This window comes from Stenella coeruleoalba, assembly GCF_951394435.1.
Source record: "Stenella coeruleoalba genome assembly, chromosome: 5".
Classification (NCBI taxonomy): Eukaryota; Metazoa; Chordata; class Mammalia; order Artiodactyla; family Delphinidae; genus Stenella; species Stenella coeruleoalba.
In genome coordinates this window covers 77,452,763-77,477,695 of record NC_137150.1, presented here as the reverse complement: position 1 = coordinate 77,477,695, position 24,933 = coordinate 77,452,763, and the positions used below count along the sequence as shown (strand labels likewise).

The 24,933-nt window shown below is 38.4% G+C and overlaps 2 protein-coding genes across 5 annotated transcripts in view; one reads left to right on the top strand and one right to left on the bottom strand.

Moving 5' to 3' along the window:
• Positions 1 to 17,424, bottom strand: part of IQCB1 (IQ motif containing B1) — a 46,877-nt gene extending 29,453 nt beyond the window's left edge. Inside the window, exons 1-5 of one of the 2 annotated variants that reach the window (XM_079922255.1) lie at positions 17,309 to 17,424; positions 16,741 to 16,823; positions 12,168 to 12,279; positions 11,774 to 11,936; positions 9,545 to 9,674 (exon numbers count right to left, since the gene is read on the bottom strand). In XM_079922255.1, the coding sequence (XP_079778381.1) occupies positions 9,545 to 9,674; positions 11,774 to 11,936; positions 12,168 to 12,267 (393 nt within the window). In that variant the 5' untranslated portion in view covers positions 12,268 to 12,279; positions 16,741 to 16,823; positions 17,309 to 17,424. Of the gene's footprint in view, positions 1 to 9,544; positions 9,675 to 11,773; positions 11,937 to 12,167; positions 12,280 to 16,740; positions 16,824 to 16,954; positions 17,250 to 17,308 lie in introns of those variants that run through there. The other variant, XM_079922256.1, reaches the window with a different exon arrangement.
• Positions 17,425 to 17,563: 139 nt separating this feature from the next.
• The window catches only part of EAF2 (ELL associated factor 2), a 50,318-nt gene continuing 42,948 nt past the window's right edge, over positions 17,564 to 24,933 (top strand). Inside the window, exons 1-2 of one of the 3 annotated variants that reach the window (XM_079922096.1) lie at positions 17,564 to 17,739; positions 24,348 to 24,442. In XM_079922096.1, the coding sequence (XP_079778222.1) occupies positions 17,631 to 17,739; positions 24,348 to 24,442 (204 nt within the window). In that variant the 5' untranslated portion in view covers positions 17,564 to 17,630. Of the gene's footprint in view, positions 17,740 to 24,328; positions 24,443 to 24,933 lie in introns of all 3 variants that reach the window. The other 2 variants (XM_079922098.1, XM_079922097.1) reach the window with 2 other exon arrangements.

Below are 24,933 nucleotides of genomic sequence, written 5' to 3'. Positions count from 1 at the left end.
CATGAATGTACTGTGGCCTAAAAGTAATGACAACAGCAAAAACATGGCTGCTATGGTTACTCTTCATAAAAATGAAAGTATTTTCTTCCTCAGGGTTAGATAGGTGCTTAAATAAATGTATACTGACAAATATACCAACAATCAAAAAAGAAAGAAGTGTCACATTAGATCAAGAATCCCTTTAGTCCAATAAACTGCCTTAGCCAGTTTCACTGAAATAAAGGGCACAGTAATCTTCATTGCTGCCAACCTCGAGGTATAGTGCTGGGCTCCTATACTTACTACTTTCCTTTAAAAACCCATTAGATAATGTCACCCACAAATTCATGGCCTCTGAGACTGGTTAACAAAATTTACCCTTAAGTCACTACAAAATTCTGGCAGTTATTTTCCTATTCTTACATATAAAATACATATATTGGGTTGGCCAAAAAGTTCGTTTGGGTTTTTCTGTAACATGTTATGAAAAACCCAAATGAACTTTCTGGCCAACCTAGTGCGTGCGTGCGTGCGTGCGTGCATGTGTGTGTATGCATGTATATATATATATATGTGTATGCATATTTTAACGAGTTTGCAGTTTAGGCCATAATACCCTGTGTATGTCCCACCATGTGCTCTACTACCTACCTGCTAGCTAATTAAAAAATATATATATAATTGGGAAACAACTAGGTAGATAGAACTAATAGATAAATGGACATATATACACTACCAAACGTAAAACAGATAGCTAGTGGGAAGCAGCTGCATAGCACAGGGAGATCAGCTAGGTGGTTTATGACCACCTAGAGCAGTGGGATAGGGAGGGTGGGAGGGAGGGAGACGCAAGAGGGAAGAGATATGGGAACATATGTATATGTGTAACTGATTCACTTTGTTATAAAGCAGAAACTAACACACCATTGTAAAGCAATTATACTCCAATAAAGATGTTAAAAATAATAATAATTCTGAAAAAAATTCAGTTTTCTTTTTCTTTAACACTAGAAACAGATTTTAATTAATTTTAAACCAAAGTCCAAATTGATCCATTTTAGTCTGTGCTGATAATTAACTTTTTCTGTGCTTCCCACTGCCATGATAACCCATCAATAAACAAGTGCAGGGACCTTCAAGATAGTGGAGGAGTAAGACGTGGAGATCACCTTCCTCCCCACAAATACATCAAAAATACCTCTACATGTGGAACAATGACTACAGAACACCTACTGAACGCTGGCAGAAGACCTCAGACCTCCCAAAAGGCAAGAAAATCCCCACGTACCTGGGTAGGGCAAAAGAAAAAAGAAAAAACAGAGACAAAAGAATAGGGATGGGACCTGCACCTCTGGGAGGGAGATGTGAAGGAGGAAAAGTTTCCACACACTAGGAAGCCCCTTCACTGTCGGGGACAGGGGGTGACCAGGGGGGAAGCTTCAGAGCCACGAAGGAGTGCAGCAACAGGGGTGCGGAGGGCAAAGCGGAGAGATTCCTGCACAGAGGATCGGTGCCAACCAGCACTTAGCAGCCTGAGAGGCTTGTCTGCTCACCCGCCGAGGTGGGTGGGGGCTGCGAGCTCAGGCTCAGGCTTTGGAGGTCAGATGCCAGGGAGAGGACTGGGGTTGGCTGCGTGAAGTCAGCCTGAAGGGGGCTAGTGCCCCATAGCTAGCCGGGAGGGAGTCTGGGAAAGAGTCTGAACCTGCCTAAGAGGCAAGAGACCATTGTTTCGGGGTGCGCAAGGAGAGGGGATTCCTGCTCCGTGTGCCCAGAGACAGCAGAGCACTGCCTAAGCGAGCTCCAGAGATGGGCATGAGCCACGACTGTCAGCTTGGACCCCAGAGATGGGCATGTACCGCTAACGCTGCCGCTGCTGTCACCAAGAATCCTACGTGCAAGGGCAGGTCACTACTCACACCCTCCCTGGGAGGCTTTGTAGCATGCCACTGCCAGGGTCCCATGATCCAGGGAAACTTCCCTGGGAGAACACACAGCACACCTGAGGCTGTTGCAATGTCACACTGGCCTCTCCCGCCACATGCTTGGCCCGCATTCCAATTATGACTACTGTACCCCTCCCTCTCCCTGGCCTGAGTGAGCAAGAAAGCCCTAATCAGCTGCTGCTTTAACCCCCTCCTGTCTGGGCGGGGAACAGATGCTTGAGAGAGGCTTACACACAGAGGTGGGGCCAAAACCAAAGCTGAACCCCAGGAGCTGTACAAACAAAGAAGAGAAAGGGAAATTTCTCTGTGCAGCCTCAGAAGCAGTGGAGTAAATCCCCACAATCAACATGATAAACCCTGCATGTTTGGAATACAGGAATAGACAATGAATGTTCCCAAAATTGAGGCGGTGGACTTCGGAGCAACTGTAGACATGGGGTTTGCTTTCTGCGTCTGATTTGTTTTTGAGTTTAGGTTTATCTTAGTTTTTAGTGCTTGTTATCATTGGTGGGTTTGGTTACTCTCTTCCTTTTTATTTAAAAAAATTTTTTTTCCTTTTTTCTCTTTTTGTGAGTGTGTGTATATATGTTACTTTCTGTGATTATTGTCAGTTTAGGTTTGCTTTTACCATTTGTCCAAGGGTTCTGTCTGTTCGTTTTTGTTGTTGTTTGTTTTTGTTTGTTTTCTTTTTATCAGTGTGTGTGTGTGTTTCTTTTTGTGATTTTGTCTGTACAGTTTTGCTTTTACCATTTGATTTGGGGTTCTATCTGTTCATTTTTTTCTGTTGTTTTTTTTCCTTCCTTTTCTTCTGAGCCATGCGGCTGGCAGGGTCTTGGTGCTCTGGCCAGGTGTTAGGCCTGAGCCTCCGAGGTGGGAGAGCCAAGTCCAGGACACTGGACCACCAGAGACCTCCAGGCTCCACATAACATCAATCAGTAAGAGCTCTCAGAGATCTCCATCTCAACACTAAGACCCAGCTCCATACAACAGCCAGCAAGCTCCAGTGCTGGATGCCCCATGCCAAACAACTAGCAAGACAGGAACACAACCCCACTCATTAGCAGAGAGGCTGTCTAAAGTCATAATAAGTTCACAGACACCCCAAAAAACACCATTAGACACGGCCCTGCCCACCAGAAGGACAAGATCCAGCCTCACCCAGCAGAACACAGGCACCAGTCCCCTCCACCAGGGAGCCTACACAGCCACTGAACCAACCTCACCCACTGGGGGCAGACACCAAAAATAATGGGAACTACGAACCTGCAGCCTGTGAAAAGGAGACCACAAACATCATAAGTTAAACAAAATGAGAAGACAGAGAAATATGCAGCAGATGAAGGAGCAAGGTAAAACCCCACCGGACCAAAGAAATGAAGAGGAAATAGGCAGTCTACCTGATAAAGAATTCAGAGTAATGATAGTAAAGATGATCCAAAATCTCAGAAATAGAATGGAGAAAACAGAAGAAACATTCAATAAGGACCTAGAAGAACTAAAGAGCAAACAAACAATGATGAACAACACAATAAATGAAATTAAAAATACTCTAGAAGGAATCAATAACAGAATAACTGAGGCAGAAGAACAGATAAGTGACCTGGAAGATAGAATAGTGGAAATAACTGCCGCAGAGCAGAATAAAGAAAAAAGAATGAAAAGAACTCAGGAGAGTCTCAGAGAACTCTGGGACAACATTAAACACATCAACATTTGAATTATAGGGGTCCCAGAAGAAGAAGAGAAAAAGAAAGGGTCTGAGAAAATATTTGAAGAGATTATAGTTGAAAACTTCCATAACATGGGAAAGGAAATAGTCAATCAAGTCCAGGAAGCACAGAGTCCCATACAGGATAAATCAAAGGAAAAACATGCCAAGACACATATTAATCAAACTGTCAAAAATTAAATACAAAGAAAAAACATTAAAAGCAGCAAGGGAAAAGCAACAAAAAACATACAAGGGAATCCCCATAAGGTTAACAGCTGATCTTTCAGCAGAAACTCTGCAAGCCAGAAGGGAAAGACAAGACATGTTTAAAGTGATGATAAGGAAAAACCTACAACCAAGATTACTCTACCCAGCAAGGATCTCATTCAGATTTGATGAAGAAATTAAAAACTATGCAGACAAGCAAAAGTTAAGAGAATTCAGCACCACCAAACCAGCTTTACAACAAATGCTAAAGGAATTTCTCTAGGCAGGAAACACAAGAGAAGGAAAAGACTTACAAAAAACACATGCAAAACAATTAAGAAAATGGTAATAGGAACATACATGTCGATAATTACCTTAAAAGTAAATGGATTAAATGCTCCAACCAAAAGACACAGACTGGCTCAATGGATACAAAAACAAAACCCGTATATATTCTGCCTACAAGAGACTCACTTCAGACCTAGGGACACATATAGACTGAAAGTTAGGGGATGGAAAAAGATGTTCCATGCAAATGGAAATCAAAAGAAAGCTGGAATAGCAATACTCATATCAGACAAAATAGACTTTAAAATAAAGACTATTACAAGAGACAAAGAAGGACACTACATAATGATCAAGGAATCAATCCAAGAAAAAGATATAACAATCGTAAATATTTATGCACCCAACATAGGAGCACCTCAACACATAAGGCAAATGCTAACAGCCATAAAAGGGGAAATCAACAGTAAAACAATAATAGTAGCGGACTTTAACATCCCACTTTCACCAATGGACAGATCATCCAAAATGAAATAAATAAGGAAACACAAGCTTTAAATGACATATTAGACCAGATAGACTTAATTGATATTTATAGGACATTCCATCCAGAAACAACAGAATACACTTTCTTCTCAAGTGCACATGGAACATTCTCCAGGACAGATCATACCTCGGGTCGCAAATCAAAACTCAGTAAATTTAAGAAAATTGAAATCATATCAAGTATCTTTTCCGACCACAATGCTATGAGACTAGATATCAATTACAGTAAAAAAAAAATTGTAAAAAATACAAACACATGGAGGCTAAACAATATGCTACTAAATAACCAAGAGATCACTGAAGAAATCAAAGAGGAAATCAAAAAAATACCTAGAAACAAATGACAATGAAAACATGATGACCCAAAACCTATGGGATGCAGCAAAAGCAGTTCTAAGAGGGAAGTTTATAGCAATACAATCATACCTCAAGAAACAAGAAAAATCTCAAACAACCTACCTTTCTGCATCTCAATAGATGCAGAAAAAGCTTTCGAAAAATTCAACACCAATTTATGATAAAAACTCTCCAGAAAGTGGGCATAGAGGGAACCTACCTCAACGTAATAAAGGCCATATATGACAAACCCACAGCCAACATCATTCTCAATAGTGAAAAACTGAAACCATTTCCTCTAAGATCAGGAAAAAGACAAGGTTGCCCACTCTCACTACTATTATTCAACATAGTTTCAGAAGTTTTAGCCACAGCAATCAAAGAAAAAGAAATAAAGGAATCCAAATCGGAAAAGAAGAAGTAAAGCTGTCACTGTTTGCAGATGACATGATACTACACATAGAGAATCCTAAAGATGCTACCAGAAAACTACTAGAGTTAGTCAATGAATTTGGTAAAGTAGCAGGATACAAAATTAATGCACAGAAATCTCTTGCATTCCTATACACTAATGATGAAAAATCTGAAAGAGAAATTATGGAAACACCCCCATTTACAACTGCAACAAAAAGAATAAAATACCTAGGAATAAACCTACCTAAGGAGACAAAAGAACTGTATGCAGAAAACTATAAGACATTGATGAAAGCAATCAAAGATGACACAATCAGATGGAGAGATAGACCATGTTCTTGGATTGGAAGAATCAATATTGTGAAAATGACTATACTACCAAAGCAATCTACAGACTCAACGCAGTCCCTATCAAACTACCAATGTCATTTTTCACAGAACTAGAACAAAAAATTTTACAATTTGTGTGGAAACACAAAAGACCCTGAATAGCCAAAGCAATCTTGAGAAAGGAAAAAGGAGCTAGAGGAATCAGGTTCCCTGACTTCAGACTATAGCACAAAGCTACAGTAATCAAGACAGTATGGTATTGGCACAAAAATAGAAATATAGATCAATGGAACAGGAATAGAAAGCCCAGAGATAAGCCCACACATATATGGCCAACTTATCTTTGAAAAAGGAGGCAAGAATATACAATGGAGAAAAGACAGCCTCTTCAATAAGTGGTGCTGGGAAAACTGGACAGCTACATGTAAAAGAATGAAATTAGAACACTTCCTAACACCATACACAGAAATAAACTCTAAATGGATTAAAAACTTCAATGTAAGGCCAGACACTATAAAACTCTTTGAGGAAAACATAGGCAGAACACTTTATGACATAAACCACAGCAAGATTCTTTTTGACCCACCTCCTAGAGAAATGTGAATAAAAAACAAAAATAAACAAATGGGACCTAATGAAACTTAAAAGCTTTTGCACAGCAAAGGAATCCATAAACAAGTCAAAAGACAACCCTCAGAATGGGAGAAAATATTTGCAAATGAAGCAACTGATAAAGGATTAATCTCCAAAATTTACAAGCAGCTCATGCAGCTCAATATCAAAAAAGGAAACAACCCAATCCAAAAATGAGTAGAAGACCTAAATAGACATTTCTCCAAAGAAGATATACAGATTGCCAACAAACACATGAAAGGATGCTCAACATCACTAATCATTAGAGAAATGCAAATCAAAACCACAATGAGGTATCACCTCACATCGGTCAGAATGGCCATCATCAAAAAATCTACAAACAGTAAATGCTGGATTGGGTGTGGAGAAGAGGGAGCCCTCTTGCTTGTTGGTGGGACTGTAAACTTGATACAGCCACTATGGAGAACAGTATGGAGGTTCCTTAAAAAACTAAAAATAGAATAACCATATGATCCAGCAATCTCACTACTGGGCATATACCCTGAGAAAACCATAATTCTAAAAGAGACGTGTATCACAATGTTCATTGCAGCACTATTTACAATACCCAGGACGTGGAAGCAACCTAAGTGTCATCGACAGATGAATGGATAAAGAAGATGTGGCACATATATACAATGGAATGTTACTCAGCCATAAAAAGAAATGAAACTGAGTTATTTGTACTGAAGTGGATGGACCTAGAGTCTGTCATACAGAGTGAAGTCAGAAAGAGAAAAATAAATACCGTATGCTAACACATATATGGAATGTAAAAAAAATGGTTTTGATGAACCTAGGGATACGGCAGGAGTAAAGGCACAGATGTAGAGAATGGACTTGAGGACACAGGGAGGGGGAAGGGTAAGCTGGGACGAAGTGAGAGAGTAGCACTGACATATATACATTACCAAATGTAAAATAGATAGCTAGTGGGAAGCAGCTGCATGGCACAGGGAGATCAGCTTGGTACTTTGTGACCACCTAGAGAGGTGGGATAGGGAGGGTGGGAGGGAGATGCAAGAGGGAGGGGATATGGGGATATATGTATACATATAGCTGATTCAGTTTTTTATACAGCAGAAACTAACACAGCATTGTAAAGCAATTATACTCCAATAAAGATGTTAAAAAACTAGTGTGACAGGAAGAACTGGATGGGCTCAGTGGCAGAGGCTGGGCTTTCAGACCAAGGAGAGCTGGTCCTCCTGCCCTACCAGCCTGTCTATCATACCAGTACCTGCTCCACTGGAACCTGAGTCATGGACTCAGACAGCAACTTCCTGCCTGGATTCTGGACACTTCTGTGTCCTCCTGGCCCTGTGCACTGAATCCTGTCTCTCGTCATTTTCTTTTTATTCACCATTTTAATTTGTTCTGTGGTCAAGTGGCCCTCTTTTTTTTGTAGCTGATTTACTCCCTTTGATGTATATACTAAACAGTTTTTTATCTCTATACAAATACCATGACTAAGAATAAGAAAGTATTATGAAAAGTATTGAAGGACTATATAAATGAAAAGAATATAATTATTATTGCTTTTAAGTGGGGAATATTAAATAAAAGTGCTTTGAAGAAAACATAAAGCTTTCATAATGGTCTGAGCTATTCATGAGATGGAAATTCATTTTACAAAGGAGGAAGTTGAGGTGGAGTGAAATCAAGTGATTTGCCCAAGAACCCAGAGTTAGTTTGTGGCACAGCCAGAAAAGAAATCAAGTTCAACACAATTTCTATAGTTTATGTTGCTTTAACTGAACTGAATTATATCTAGCAAATATGCAAAGATTTATTTACTGCTAGCATCCCTCAAAATGTCAATGGAGATGGTAGAAGTGGCATCTGTGACCCATATACTCTACCATTAAGTTAAATTCTCTGCCAACAATACTCATACTCAAACCACTTTTTTGTCCATACTGTTGTATATCTTGCTCAATTTCACTCTTAAACTTTTTAAACTTATTTTTTTGAATTAAAAATATATCTGTCTTATGTTTTCTATAAGAAATACCTAGAGGTTTTATCTACTTTATTAGCCTGAGAGTTGTTTAAAGCCAAAACTATGTGTATTCCTTATATACCCAAAGCATCTCAAATCGAACTTAACATCCTATAGTGACTTACATTATTTCCCTTCATAATTCACAAAAGTTTTGAATCTGCTCTATCTCTGATGTGGCAGTAGGCCCAAATGTACATATAGCCAAGAACTCTTCCAAGGTGGAATTTCAGCCTTGTGGACTTATCACTCCTTATATATTCTATATCCAAACTGATCTAATTGACATTTACAGAACATTACACACTACAACTGAGGAGTTCACATTCAGGTAACGGGGAGTCTTTGCTTTTGCATGGTACCATGTTAAATGAAATCTGTATATATCAAAAGCTTTACATGTCCCTGATATCCATGAATTTCAGTTAAGACAGCACTGTGCAAAGCAAGGACAGCTTGTAATGGACCATTCACCACTATAAAACATATGGAGTGCCACAAAACAAGTCTGAAAATACTTCAAAGGACTGAAATGACAGAGTATGTTATCTGACATGACAGAATTAAATTAGAAACTGATAACAATAAAACAGCAAGAAAACCCTCAAATATTTCGAAACTAAGCAACAAACTTCTAAATGATCCATAGGTTAAAAAAAAAAAAAAAAAGTACATATAGCATCCAGCATAATTCACCCAAGAAATACTTGTTGGATTGAAATGAACCCAAATGTTGAGGTTGAAACATTTTGACTAGAGAGGATCTGAAGGAGCATATATTCTTCTTCACCATTGGAGCTACTGAGAAAAGCCTTGGGCCTAAAGAACAATACTTTCTTCCACTACTGATTTAAGTAGAAAGTATGTTTTAGGAAAATGTTATGGAAATAAATGTCTATGGGTGATGCTCAAAACTGAGTAGTAAAACAGATCCTTCAAAAAGCATATTGTCATACAATATGCTTCAGTCAGCACTTTAAAAATTTCAAATGTAGAGATTTTCTTTTTTTTGGTCGTAGCTTTCAAAATGTTTGAATTCATTACTCTAATTGTACTTTCAGCCAAATATTGCACACCTGAAAAAACAATGTGGAACATCGTCTCAAGAATTAACTTGTTTTGGCTACAAAACAAAAAACCCTAAATAAATACATATACCTTAGCTGCGTTGATGAAACATGTTTGCAGTTGCCTCCCCAAAACCAGAAAATTTTCTACAGCTGATGGAAGCAATTCATTGTAAAATTCCTCTGCATCTTCTCCTGGTTCCAAACCCACACAGCAATGGCTGAAATAAGAGCACAAGTTTGTGATTCAGTTTGTGCTAATTATAAATTTTAGATGAATGCTAAAGCTTCTATAGACACCATGCCTTAATGAGAATTTTTAGTATCTTTCTTTTGTTGCCAAGCCAATAAAGAACTTTTACAGGAAAATTAGTGTAACGACTTTCTTAACAAGTAACAAGTAAACAGTGGTGTGGATTTTGCCTGTACTTAGAGCTAGGCCTTACCTGTCCTAAAAACTTACTTGTCAATCCTTCAGGAAACAAAATACACTTGGCTCACAATAAAGAGAAAGAGGCAAGTTTTCAGTGAAGGGGCTACACACACTCTAAAAGCAATAGAATACCATTCAAGAGTAACATATGTGTTAACTGATACATTTTACACATCAGATAGCTGAAAAATAGCTAGGGTAGCATTAGTCTACAAGGGACAGATAATCAATTTTTTCCAACAGATCTACTTTCCTAAAATCTGAAAAATATCTGACTGCACATTCCCTACATCAGAAGAGGAGACAGCAAAAAGTCTAGTAGGAACAGTTTACAATATACATTGAAAGAGAGAAGGTTATTTAGAGAAATGGGTCCTCTTGAAACCACACATAAAGTCACCCCCTGGATACAAAACGAGTATATTCAAAAGCCTCAACGGTAAGAATTATTTGTACAGACTAATACCAAAAAAAGTCCCCAATCCAAGAATGGTCTCTATGTGTGTACTCTAATAAGTAAGTATCGATGTTAGAGGCTTGTGCAGACACTGATAAGCAACAGTGACTACATACTGAGTACACTAAAAACTGACTAATGCTCAGTGTCTTTTTTTTTTTGCGTATCAGTTCCTAAGGTCAATAGACTTACACTCACATGTACCAGTTTCTCTTTTCCCTTTGGTTTCTAAAGTTAATTAAGAGTACTATTTTCATTGAAAATGTTAATAAATGAAATACATTTTTTGTACGTTCACAAACATGGGGATTTCTTAAGACTTGGAGTCCACTTCTGAGAGCCTAGCTCCATCAATATTTCCATGAGCTAACATATCTAACAACACAAAGAGATAAGGCTTTATTTACTTAAGGAAATAATTAATCTTGAAAATTAAGGTATTAAAAAATATTACATGTGTTAACTGTTTTTCCTAACTGTATACCTTGAATCTGGCCTTTATCTATGTTTAATTATAAGCAGTTTCAAAAGCTAAGATCCAACTAGTACTGCGCATTTTCAGTTACTTAATTAGGAAGTGGCTTAGACACTGAGAACACCTGATTTATTTTATTGCCTCCTATATGAAAAAAGATTTTGATCTTTTTCTCAAAATTTCTAGCATGGCTGATCTAGCATCTACTGATCAGTAAATGCTGCTTCTAAATTTATTGACATGATTTGGGTTACTTAATGAAATATACAGTTGAGACAGCTATACCAATACACTGTGAAATTAAGTTTCTGTATCTCTTCTTCTGCAGCCCTTTGCTTATGCCTTTCATTTCAGCACCTATTTCATTCTGCCTTGTATGATAAATCCACATGACTGTCATCCCATGTCTACTGTAAGTTTTTCCAGTATAAAGCCAGTGCCTTAATCTATTTATTTCTTCAATATTCTTTAGTCTTTAGTCTATTAGGCCCTTGGGATTCAGTGGTGAGCACAAGATCACCATCTTCGTAGAGCTTATGGAGTGAAATTGACAGTGAAATATTCACAAATACAGTTAGGAATAATAATATATAGTATGAAGGCAAAGTACATCCATAACATACCATGGGATGCCAATGCTTGTTAGCCAGATGAAGCAAAGAAAGCAAATGTTGAAATTAAGAATCTACTCAGGCTTCCCTGGTGGCGTAGTGGTTGAGAGTCCGCCTGCCGAAGCAGGCGACACGGGTTCGTGCCCCGGTCCGGGAAGACCCCACATGCCACGGGGTGGCTGGGCCCGTGAGCCATGGCCGCTAAGCCTGCGTGTCCGGAGCCTGTGCTCCGCAATGGGAGAGGCCACAACAGGGAGAGGCTCGCGTACCGCAAAAAAAAAAAAAAAAAAAAAGAATCTACTACTATATCCCTTAACAACAAGCTGATTTATTGTTCATTTTACCTTAATATCTGTGTAAGCTGGGAAATTGTAGTCCAACCACCCTGGATTCGAGAACAATCTTGACTGAGGACCAAGAGGCAATACTGAATGAGATCATAACAATATATATCTTGTTTGACTTTCTTCAACTCTGAGCTTCCAAAAGGTGTGTTGTTTATTATTTCTAAGGCAAAAGGAAATAAGATATACTTATTTTTGCTCAATAAATCCAAGAGTTATCCGTATTTTTATAGGTTGAATAATGACTAAAAATACATTAAAAAGGAAAAAGAAATCACTGCTTTATCACAGTGTTAAGATTTCACTGAACAAATTAAAAACAAATGCTAAAATTGTACCCATGATGGAATTTGTTTTGTTAAAGTGTCAGCCGATCACAAAAAGATTTTCTTACCTTTTAACTTCAACAGTATAACAGGGACATTCTGCTCAGGACTTATTGCAACTTCAGCAGCTAGAGATAAGATCCTTGGGTCTCTACCCATTGGCTTCATTTCTCATACCACCTATATTTGACAAAATCAGAAAAATAAAGGTCAACAGCCTAAAACATTCACCCCCTAAATAATGTTTGAAATATAAATGACAGCAGCTTTGCTTGGTTCAAGAAGTGAAGGGTAGATTTTTCTCATTTCTTCCTTATAGGGAGAAATTGGTTTTTCCAACTAGTGTACCTCTAAAAGAGCCAAAGACCCTTATACCATACTGTAACAGCTACACTAGGTACTGTTTATTGTGCACTCTCTAAGAGTCAGAAACTGTGCTTGGTGCTTCACATTCACTCTCCCTAATCTGCACAACAATCCTAGGTTAGGAGTTAATTTTCTTTCATCATAAAAGAGAAACCGAGTGTGCAGCAATGAGCTAATACAGGCCTAAGACTGATATCTTTTTTAAAGGTCTTCTTACAAGGTTGGCCCTTGCCTGGTGTCTAGGAACTTGGATTTCAGGAGGGTTTCCACCAATTTCCTAGTATGACTGGCTCACTGGGCCTAAACTTTGTAAAAACAATGTGGTTTATGTTGAACACCTGCTTTCCTTCCTGAAGTCTGGAATTCTGATATGCGGTAGCAGAGGATGCCTACATGACCATCTCCAATAAAGACTCTTGTCACTGAGTCTCCAGTGAGCATCCCTGGTAAACAACACTTCAACGTGTTACTACAACTCACTGAAGGAGGAATTAAGCATGTCCTATGTGACTCCGCTGGGAGAGGACTCTTGGAAGTTTGCACCTGTTCTCCTCTGAATTTCACCTCATCTGCCTTCTCCCTTTGACGATTTTCCTTTGTATCCTTTTAGTGTAATAAATCATAGCTATGATTATGATTATATCCTGAGAACTATGAGCCCTCCTAGCAAATTACTAAACCTGGAGTTGGTCCTGGGGATTCCCAACACACAATTCAGAAATGTTATTATAAGATAACCAAAGCTTGTTTATAAATAGCATAGTGAATAAATCAATTATCTTAAAAAAATCCACATCCCAATTCAATTTGTTGCTAAAACTTTTCTTTAAAAAATTTAAAGAAAATTAAATTCTTTTAATTAAGGCATTCAAAGCTCAAAGATACCATTTTTAAAAAAGTATAATCTTAACTTATTTATAATAAACACTAACATATATTAAGTGCTTACTATGAATTAAGCACTGTGCTAAGTGCTTTCATATGCATTATCTCATTTAATCCTCACAACAGGACTATGAGGTAGAGCCTTTAATCACCTACATTTTATAGATTAAAAAAAAGTAAAGTTTGAAGAAGTTAAGAAACTTGTCACGGTTCCACCAGCATGTGGTGGAGTCAGTATTCAAATCCAGATCAGTATGAATCCAATTTCCATTACAATGTTCATTATATTCCTTCCCACATAAAAGAGTAAAGAAACACAAAACATATTCCCAAATAACCTACTTCTCACTTTTTAAGCTATTATTCTTCATAACTGGCACCACAGTTCACCCTTTATATTAAAGAGTTGGGGACTTCCCTGGTGGTCCAGTGGTAAAGAATCCACCTTCCAATGCAGGGCTTGCAAGTTCGATCCCTGGTTGGGGAACTAAGATCCCACAAGCCGTGGGGCAACTAAGCCCACACACCACAACTACTGAGCCCACACGCCTCAACTAGAGAGCCCGCGTGCCGCAAACTACAGAGCCCACACGCTCTGCAGCCCACGCCACAACGAGAGAGAAAATGTGCAGGCCATGACTAGAGAGAAGCCTGCATGCCGGCACGAAGAGCTTCCGTGCCGCAACGAAAGATCCCACATGTTGCAACTAAGACTTGATGCAGCCAAAAATAAGGTAAATAAATAAATAAAATATTTTTAAAAAAAAGAGTTGGCCATAATACAGGATCCAAAAATCATTCCTTTTTAGGTAAACTACAGATCATTAAAAAACAAGTTTTCTGGAAACATTTTTAAAGAAAGCCCAGCACAACTCTTGGCACATAAACTTTCTAGGAGAGTGGATATAGTTATCTCATTCTTTCCAATGGCTGCATTATGCTATGTTTCCTTTGTAAGAGAGTATCAAAACATATTTAAACATCTCCTCTACTGGAAGTCATTCAGAGTGTATGCTAGTACAAGCAATGCTGCAATGAATATCAAAGTATATGTCTTAGGTACTCATGATAGTACTCTGTGGGATGAATTTTTCCCTTGCAGTCAGATGGCTGGGTGGCAGGACACATATTTTAAAATTTTTGATTAGATACCAAATTTTTCTCCAAAATGGGTGTTCCAATTTATACTTCCACCAACAATGTATGAGGGTGCTCGCTTTACTATGCCTTCAATAGTACCTAATATTATATTTTATATTTTTGTCAATCCGCTAGGTGAAAAATGGTATCATCTTGTTTTGGTTTTTTTGTTTTTTATTTTGCGGTACGCGGGTCTCTCACTGTCGTGGCCTCTCCCGTTGCGGAGCACAGGCTCCGGACGAGCGGGCCCAGCCGCTCCGCGGCATGTGGGATCTTCCCGGACCGGGGCACAAGCCCGCGTCCCCTGCACCAGCAGGCGGACCCTCAACCACTGCGCCACCAGGGAAGCCCAATCATCTTGTTTTAATTTCTATTTCTTTATTAGGGAGGTTCAGCACGTTGCATGTTCACTGGCCATTTATTCTTTTATATATTTTCTCTTCACATCCCTCAACAATTTTTCTATTGGCTTATCTTATTCTTTTGTAGAAGCTTTAAGTTTTTCATACATGGATATACACCCTTTATCTTTTATATTGGCTATAAACACTTTATCCTCATCTGTCGTTTATTTATTAAAGCTTGATTATGGTTTTACCGTAGTTTTACAATTTTTATGTAGTCAAGTATAACAATCTTCCCTCTATGACTTTGCCTTTGGTGTCATGCTTAGAAAGGTCCTCCCTACCCTAAGAGCTAAAATATAATCTAATTTTTTCTACTGTTTTTATTATTTTGTTTTACTTATATCTTCAAAAACATACTTTATTTATATCTTCAATACAAATGTAAGTTATTTTTGTGAGTGGTTTAAGATAGGAAGCTATAACGTCAGATGAGGTTACAGATTGGTGTAAAAAGAACAAATGCACATAGCTATCATAAATTTCTGAGATAATTTATCATGAATGGATACAAGAGAAGCAATCTGAAATGTCACTTGGGTATATTTTTAGATTCTATTTAGTCCATTAGTCTATTTGTTTCTTCCTGGGCTAGTACAACATATTTCATTTAGATGTATGTTTAGAGAAAATTCACATTAGAAGGTAAGCTTCACAAGGGCAAAACTCATACCATCCTTGGTGGCTGCCTTCTTACCTCTTTGGTTCACTGTTATATTCCCAGAGGCTAAACTAGCACTTGGCACGTGGTAGGTACTTAGTATTTATATATGTTGAAACAATGAATAAATGCACAAACTTTGGGTATTCCAAAACCTCAACTTCTTGATGCTCTGCTTTTCTCCTGGTTATAAATGGAAACCTCAGACTTCCGGTTGAAAGCCTTTTTAAAGTAAAATAGATTCACAACACTGTTTTTCCCCTCTGGCTAATATAATAAAACATCACTAAAACATCATCACCACCACCAAACATGCGTAGGGCTCTATGATAGACCCAAGGTTCACAAAGATTTTATATAGGACAGATTTCCTGCTCACATTCTGGTTAGGAAAGAAAAGTATACACACAGACCTATATACGCACATATGTAAAATAAAATAATTATGTAAAATACATTACATGCCAAATAGGTGACACAGATGATAAGAATAAAGACCACAGAGGACAGGGTTTCCATGAACAAGCTTTCTTACCTGTAAACAAAATAATAATTCCTACCTCCTAGAGTAATTCAAGGTTTAGAAAAGAAGGCAACCACCAAAGATGGCCCTAAAATGTTGCATGACAGTAAAGTCTCAGAAATAATAACCATTCAGAGAGCTTTTACTTTATCCCATGAATTGTTTTCAATGCTTTCTTGTCCTAATTTAATCCTCTCAACAACTGTAAGGTATAATAAGTACTATTATTTTTTCCTCCCATTTTAATGATCAGTATCCTTAACTTTGGTTTGCACAAAGTCATACTGTACAGAGTATGAAGCTGGGGTTCAAACCCAAAGATTCTGGCTTTAGAACCCGAGCGCTTAACTACCTCAGGGAACAGTCTTAGTCCGCCTTAAAAGAGTAGAATTTGGACAAGCGGATAGGCTGCGAGAGACACATTCATCTACCTGCCTGGAACAATAAATTACAAACCTGGCGACGGTAGCAGTTAAGTAAGAAAGTTTTCGGATTACGTAATTACCCTGAAAAACCACCGTTATGGCAACCATTTGTAAACCTTCTCTTGGATGCTTCTCTTCTAATACAGCACTTCTCTCATCTTTACCCTTAAACTCACGAACTTTTGACAGAAAAAATGAAAAAAAAGACAATTATTTTTCAATTATTAATGCTATTACCCTGCTGCCAGAGCACAAGGTCTGGCCTTGATCTTTTGGGAATTCGGTCTTCAGGGCCGTGCCGTTACCGCCGCCACAGATCACTGTGAAGAAGATAAAGAAGGTAACCCAATGGATTCCAGCTGCAAGTAATCCTAAATATCTGCAGTTCCAAACTCTGAAACTTTTTTACCCGCCCCACTTCACCCTCCTCCCTCTATCCCAGTCCTTATACCACCAGGAACTTCCTCTGGAACATAAGGTCAAAAAACGATTGCTGAGGCAACGGCGTCGCCTTCAGTCAGGTCCACCGACCGCGTCTCTGAGGCCACGGGCGTCTCTACTCCGGATTCTAGAGCCGGCTTTCGTGCTATCTGGCCTTGGACAAGACATCAGGCCTAGTGCCCAGGCTCCGCCCCTCCCCCGCCTCAGTTTCCACACCAGATCTCCACAGAAAAGGCGTGGAGGAGGCCGATTCTCCCTTTAAGAGCTCCTACAAGACGGGTCGCTTGGTCCAGAAGCCTGCGGTCCGGGCCTCCCGGTATCCCGGGGCACCCTCCTTCCCCAGCCGCCCAGTCAGGTCGGCTACCTCAGTCCTGCTTCACGCTGCTCCGCCGAATAACCCCGCCCCCACCGCGCACCTCAGAAACGCGGCGTGCCGGGGTCTGCGTGCGTCGCAACTTGGGAAATGGAGCCTGGCTTCAGGACCAGGAGCCTCGGGGCCAAGGGGCGGGGCGCCAATCTCCAGGAGGCCAATCAGCACGCGAGAGGCCGGGTGGGACCGCGCCTGTCGGCCGCGGGGCGGAGGCTATGGTGGCCACGCCCGCGGCGGCCGAGCGCCTGTTCTTCAGGCTGAGTTGGCAGAGGGTAGTGAGCGTCGGTGGCCGAAGCAGAGTTGGAGCCGGAGGAGAATGATGAATGGAATCGCGGGAACTTCGCATATTGACAGTCGCGAGCGGGTTCTCAAGTTAGGGGAGAGTTTTGAGAAGCAGCCGCGCTGCGCCTTCCACACTGTGCGCTGTGAGTGAGGACGACCCCCGGGGAAACTGGGGGGAGCTCTGGGTATGGGGGTGCGGAAGCACAACTCTCTCCAAGTCGTGTTCGAACAGAGGCCCCCACCCCTTATTCTATGGGAGAATGCGGTGCCCAGCGCGACCCGCTGCCCTGTCCGGAGTGCTAGGGGACCGGTGGAAGCAGCCTGGTCGAGCAGGTGTGGGTAATTCTGAGCAGAGAGATTTAGGTAAGACCAGCAGGTAGAAAGGGACGCTTTGTGGAGGAGGTCTACAGGGGTGACTATGGGTGGAGGCAGACGTGACTGGCGGATCATGCAGAGGTGGTAAGGAAAGTATACAGTTGACCCTTGAACAACGCAGGGGTTAGGGACGTCGACCCCGCGCAGTGGAAAATCCACGGACTGCTATCTCTGCCTCAAAAACGAAGGAATCGATACATGACTCACCCAAGATCCCGAAGCTGAAGCCGTTTGGGTAGAATCAGGACTCAAACTCTGTAGTTTTTTTCATTACACGTATTGTGATCTCTAATGGAACACAGACTTTTCCCCACACTTCGTTAATTTAAAGATCTGTAAGATGAAAATACAGATACTCTATTTAATGGAAAAAATCCTCATGTAAGTGGACCCGTGCGGTGCAGACCGGTGCGTGTTATTCAAGGAACAGCTGTAATAAGGTGACAAATGGAAGGGGGCAAAGGGAAATGGGAAGGGAAAATGCCTTTAGGTTGGTAGGGAAACATTCTCTCCCTTCTTAACTTTTGGTGTCTGGCTGATGAAAATGCCTTTAGGTTGGTAGGAAAACATTCTCTCCTTTCTTCACTTTTGGTGTCTGACTGATGAGGGTTCTTATTTACTGTGTTCCTGGAGAAATATTCTGGACGATTCTAATAATCTGTATCTCTTTTGGACCCCTGATTTCATTCAGTCACTTATCAAATACTGATTATCACTGTACTGAAGGGTGTGTTATGAATTTATTAGATATTTACCCCCTGTGATTTCTCCTTTTGGTTTCCCTTTGTCCTCTGGAACTAGTTTTGATACATTTTTCTCTTTTATGTTATTGAGGCTACCTCAGTTCTGCTTCAATAGTTGGATGCTTTAATAGTTGGATGGTGTAGATTCCAGGAAGGAAAATATAGTATATTATGATTTGGTATGTAAAACATTCATTTTTTGCATAATAGCCCTCATAGAATTATAGAGTGGGAAGGAAACTTTGAGATCATTGAATCATAACCTCTTATTTTTCTGTGGCCAAATTGTAAAGTAGGTATTTTTTCACTTCCTCTTTCTAGCCCTGCCCTTCCTTAGTGTCTCATCATTCCACCCTTCTCAGTCATTCTGTCCTTAGACTGTTCAGAGATCTTTATGGTTTTTACTCTGAAGTGTTCCATGTTTCAATTAAAACTCACATTCTCCAAAAGTTTACTTAAGTTGTACACAATCTAATTACAGTAACTCAGAGTAAAGGTATGAAGAACCAATAAGTTTAACTCTCCAAGGATATATTTACATTTTATGAAAGGATTTTATTAAGCAAAATTAATATCCGGTTGATAGAATAAATGGGGGTGATATCTGCAAACAGATCTTCAACACTGTCCCTTCTTTACCATACTTTGTGGTCTAAGACCTTGAAACAGCTAGTGCTGGCTGTGCAGTTTCTCTCCTTCTTCAGCCCCATTTTTCAGAAGTATGATATAGTTCTTACCTGGTTTCTCCATGCCTTTCTCTCAAGTAATAACTTCCCTCTCCTTTCCTCTTCTTTCTCAGGTATGCAGTAATCTTAGTATCAGTTTTTTTAATGATAAGATTTGAGATTACACAAATTTGCTCAAGAATCTATTTTCGTGTAACTTGGGTATATAGTCTCTTTTTAAGGGCATAAGCCCCAAATTAAGTGAATAAGAAATAGCCTTCGAAAAGCACTTTGCAGGTGCTTCAAAGCCTTTTATTTATAAAAGTTCTCAAAATGCTGGAATCGTGTCTTCAGAATCAGAGTATCGGGTGATCCTGTTACAAGAATGAAAATAAACAAAACAACAATAATAATAACTACAAAAACCCCAAATGTTTGAATACACCTTTAGTCCTGTGGAAGACATCAGAAAGGTTTTCAGCCCTTAGTTTTATTCTTGTTGAAGCAGACAGAACCTTTCTAGATTTATTAAAAGAAAACCAATCATTATCCTTGAGGATAGGTTCATTTCCCATATGATTCTCATCCTTAAGGACTCAGAGTGAGGGATGGAAACTATAGAGTTTCATACAGGCAGGTGGATATGATTTATTTATTTTTTTTTAAAAAATTGCACATTTTTCTTTCTGAAAACCAAAAATGTTTAGTATTTTTAATTATCACTACTACATATAAAGATATGTTTTTTCCTCAGGGAACTGAAGAAGAACTTTGTTTCTATTTTCAGAAAAATATACTCATGTTTAAGCTCTGTAATAAAGAACAGAAATACACACAGATAATACATTAATTTCAACTTTTTATTAACATGTAAAATAGACAATTCACTTTAAGTTGCTGAGCTCATCTTATCTATAGAATGAAGCAATAAATTCAGCCATTCTATCATTTTTTATTAAAATTATGAACTGCCCTTAAATTGATAGGTATGTGAAAAATACAGTATTTTCAATATCAGTTTTATATAATGCTTGAAGCTTTCATTCATTCACTAAATGTAAATATCTTTCTAAATCTTCTAAGTTTTTTTTAACAGGTAAGGCTGTAAAGATATATATTGAAAGTATCATGATAATTTGTAAGGATGGTTCAAATATATTTTAGCATGACATTTATTTATTTAAAATTTTTTTTATTGAAACATAGTTGGCATACAATATTATGTGAGTTTCAGGTTTCCTACATAATGATTTGACATTTGCATACATTATGAAATGATCACCAAGATAAGTCTAGTAACCATCTGTCCCCATACAAAGTTATTACAATATTATTGACCATGTTCCTTATGCTGTATATTATATCCCCATGACTTGTTTCTTATGTAACTGGAGGCTTGTACTTCTTAATCCCCTTCAGGGTGGACCTAATTTATAACAAATCAATGTTACCTGGGAGAAAGTAGTATTCTATCTTTATGTACTTGGGTAATGATGCCTGTTCAATACACTGAGGTTTTGGAAAAACCTGGATGTGAATTCTGACCTCCACCACCTATATGTGTAATGTAACTTTGGTAATATTCTCGAAGCTTTCAGTCTCAGTTTTCTTAAATGTAAAATGGAAATTGTAATATCTACATTTCAGAGTTTCAGGATTAAGTAAGATAGTATAAACAACTTAGCACAGTTTTTGGTGCATGGTAGAGAATAAATAGTAGTCACCATTATTATTGAAGGGTTATATTCATGTGTGTATGCAGAGTGCCAATAAATGTACTTTACCTAGACTTTCAAAAAGCATTTATCGGGCTTCCCTGGTGGTGCAGTGGTTGAGAGTCCGCCTGCCGATGCAGGGGATGCGTTCATGCCCCGGTCTGGGAAGATCCCACATGCCGCGGAGCGGCTGGGCCCGTGCGTCCGGAGCCTGTGCTCCGCAACGGGAGAGGCCACAACGGTGAGAGGCCCGCGTACTGCAAAAAAAAAAAAAAAGCATTTATCAGGGCTTGGCAGTAAAACCTATCAAAAACATAGTCTGGCATGTGGTAGGGAAGACGTGGGATGTTCTGTAAATGATAAACTTAATGCTTAACAGCAGATGCTTCACTGGGTAGAAGAGTTTGAGCAATAGGACCCATTAGAATAAATTTTGGATTTGAGCTAGTACTAGTTTTACAATTTATAACCAGATAAGGGAATAAAGATTGAAATTCCTAAGTTTGTAAATGACACCATTTTTTCCTGTCATGAAATGATGAGCTCATGGACAGTGACTACAGGAAGATTGTCTGAGGCACCAAGTGGCGCCACTCCCAAAAAACTGGTTGTTAAGCTTTGGTATGGGCACACATTAGAAAGTACACTAATGAAAAATAGGATTGAAATTATATTTACAATTAATGTTCTCTGATTAGTGTGGTATACTGGAAAGGGTATGGGTTTTGGAGTTAGTTGAATTAGTTCAGATCCCAGGAAATAAATTTATGTTACTAATTGTGGACTCTTTTGTGAAGATATTGACATTGTGTGATGCTACAGCCAAAATAGTCAGAGAAGTGATCAACAATGATAGGAAAAGTGTTGAGAATAAGGCAGGAAATGTTTTTCCACTCTTTATGTAATATAAGTAATTGTATTGTAAATCTGAAGAAAATAACATAAATGAAGGAAATCCAGAGAAAATAAACGATAAAATTAGTGGTGAGGCTTCCAAACCAAGAAGAACCAAAAGAAATAAACTATTTAGTCTGGAATCATTCCAACTTAGAAGAGAATACATTTGACATTAGAAAACATATGGAAAGCATGAACATGAGATTATTCAACAAATTCTGTAGTTCTAGAGCTATATTTAACCCCTTGAATCTCAAAATTTGTATACTTAAAAAGAAATTTCTTGTGTGAAGGTAAATAAAAGACAACGCTACTTAATATAACAAGTAATAAAATGTGCAATTTATTCTAACAATAATAATTAGAAATATAAATAGGTTCAGAATAGTTTTGATGGACTTACTGGTTATAAATTCCAGCTCATTAAGCAAACCTACAGATATTTTGAGTACATTTCTGTCTGTTATTGGTATCACATATACTATAGGCATTTATGCATAGGCTTCAAGGGCTTGTGAATCCCTTGAAATTATATAGAATTTGATATGTATATTCATATATGCATATTTTAAGCATGTATTACTTTTTTAAAAGTTAATTAATTTTTTTATTTTTGGCTGCATTGGGTCTTTGTTGCTGCATGCGGGCTTTTCTCTAGTTGCATCGAGCAACACTTTTCTCTAGTTGCATCGAGCAACTTTTCTCTAGTTGCATCGAGCAACACTTCATTGCAGTGTGCGGGCTTCTCATTGCGGTGGCTTCGCTTCCCTTGTTGTGGAGTATGGGCTCTAGGTGCACGGGCTTCAGTAGTTGTGCACACGGGCTCAATAGTTGTGGCTCGTGGGCTGTAGAGTGCAGACTCAGTAGTTGTGGCACATGGGCTTAGTTGCTCTGCGGCATGTGGAATCTTCCTGGACCAGGGCTCAAACCCGTGTCCCCTGCATTGGCAGGCGGATTCTTAACCACTGCGCCACCAGGGAAGTCCCCATATATGCATTTTTATACAGAGAGGATCTGTAGCTGGTCTATAATTTTCATCAGATTCCGATAGGGACTTATGACTATCCCTCATCTCCTAACACCACCCCTCCAGACACATGCATATACACAAAAGTTTGGAACTGTGGATCTAAGGCAAAGAGGCTATATAATATGGGCTGGGTAGAGTGTGTGGCTTGAGTTCCTCGCTTATCTTTTACTGGCTTCGTTACTTTAGAGGAGTTCACCATCAGTAAAATATGGGTGAGAATATTCAATTCAGAGAGTTGTGAAGATCAGAAGTAATGATATAAAGAAAAAAAATCTGTTTTTAAACACTAAAACAGAGGTTATAGATTTACATCCTATCAGCTGATTTTGACTTTAGAGATGCTTTTTTTGACCCACACAGTTGTTGTTTTAACATGATTTGGTTGTAAATACCTAAAAATCAAGATCTTTTATACAAAAATCTGGATTACCAGCCTCTATTTAAAAGAAACCAGAAGATAACCTGGCAACAGCAAAGGAATTCTGTATCAGAATTATTTTCAGTCATTGATGTATATATATATATTTTTTGAATTTTATTTTATTTATTTTTTATACAGCAGGTTCTTATTAGTCATTGATGTATATTGATGTGAATTATTTTTAAGTGACTTTCATATCTTAGAGGTTTTTAAACTTGCTCAGTATGTGAAATATCTTAGCACCCTGTGTTCCCTCTAGGTGATATATTTTAATGACATCAGTTGAATTATAATCTAATTCAAAATGAAAACTTATTTTAATTTCTTCTGAAGTGGCAGATTTGGTTAAATTTACACATCTTTTAGTGGTGTATGTATCCATGAAAAACTCAAGCTGTTAAACTGAATAAGTTTTCTTTAAATTTTCCCCATGAATGTGTGTTTGCTGTGTTTTCATTCATTTTGTATTCTGCTAGGACAGCAGACAAGTGGTAGTAGGAGCCCAAGGTGGTTTAAGAAAAATTTAGGGGAGGAAAAAAACTGAAAATTGAAGATGTTCTACTGATATTGGTTTTTAGAAAATTGTCAAGATACTGACATTATTTCATTTTTAGCAGTGGAACATCGTAGTCTAGTTCATCTTGATCTAAACAGGATCCCAAGGGATCATGAAGTGAGGAATACTGTTTTAGAGTGTAGCTATTTCTTTTTCTCTCAGAATTATACATACACAAATAATCTGGATTGTATTTTGTTTGTTTGCAATATTAAGACTCTTCTAAGCCTTTTTAATTACTGGCTATTGAAAAATGATTTATCACTCTGAAACATGCTCATATTTTTGATACCCAGGTATTCAGGTATTCTTCCATCTTATAAAAACCAGTATCTATATCTATTTTTAGATGACTTCAAACCTGCTTCTATTGACACTTCTTGTGAAGGAGAGCTTGAAGTCGGCAAAGGTGAACAGGTGACAATTACTCTACCAAATATAGAAGTGAGTATTTCCATATATTTAAACTAAATAGATGTTTTTACAGGATTTCCACTAAATTTAAATGAAAATGATTGTACAATTCATGTAGTGGCAGTCAGTTAAAAAATTAATAAATATAGCAAAGCAAAAAAAATCATATTTTAAACTATCTTAAGTAAAACAATCTTAAACTCTTAAAATTTACTTTGTAAGTTTCAAGAACTATCATATTAAATGATTTGAAACAATTGGAGGTCTAAACAGATATTTATTAAATCACTATTATGAGCCAGATTTTGTTCTCCAAACTAGGAATAATAACATATGCCCTGCCATGTAGTCCTAATCTGTTACAGCAGACAGACATATAAACATCTATCTAGTGCTATAGATTAGAACAGAGACAAAATTCTGTTTAAGCACATAAATGGAATTAGATACTCTGCCTGGTGGAATCTTTTTTTTTTTTTTTTTCCCTGCGGCACGCGGGCCTCTCACTGCCGCGGTCCTTC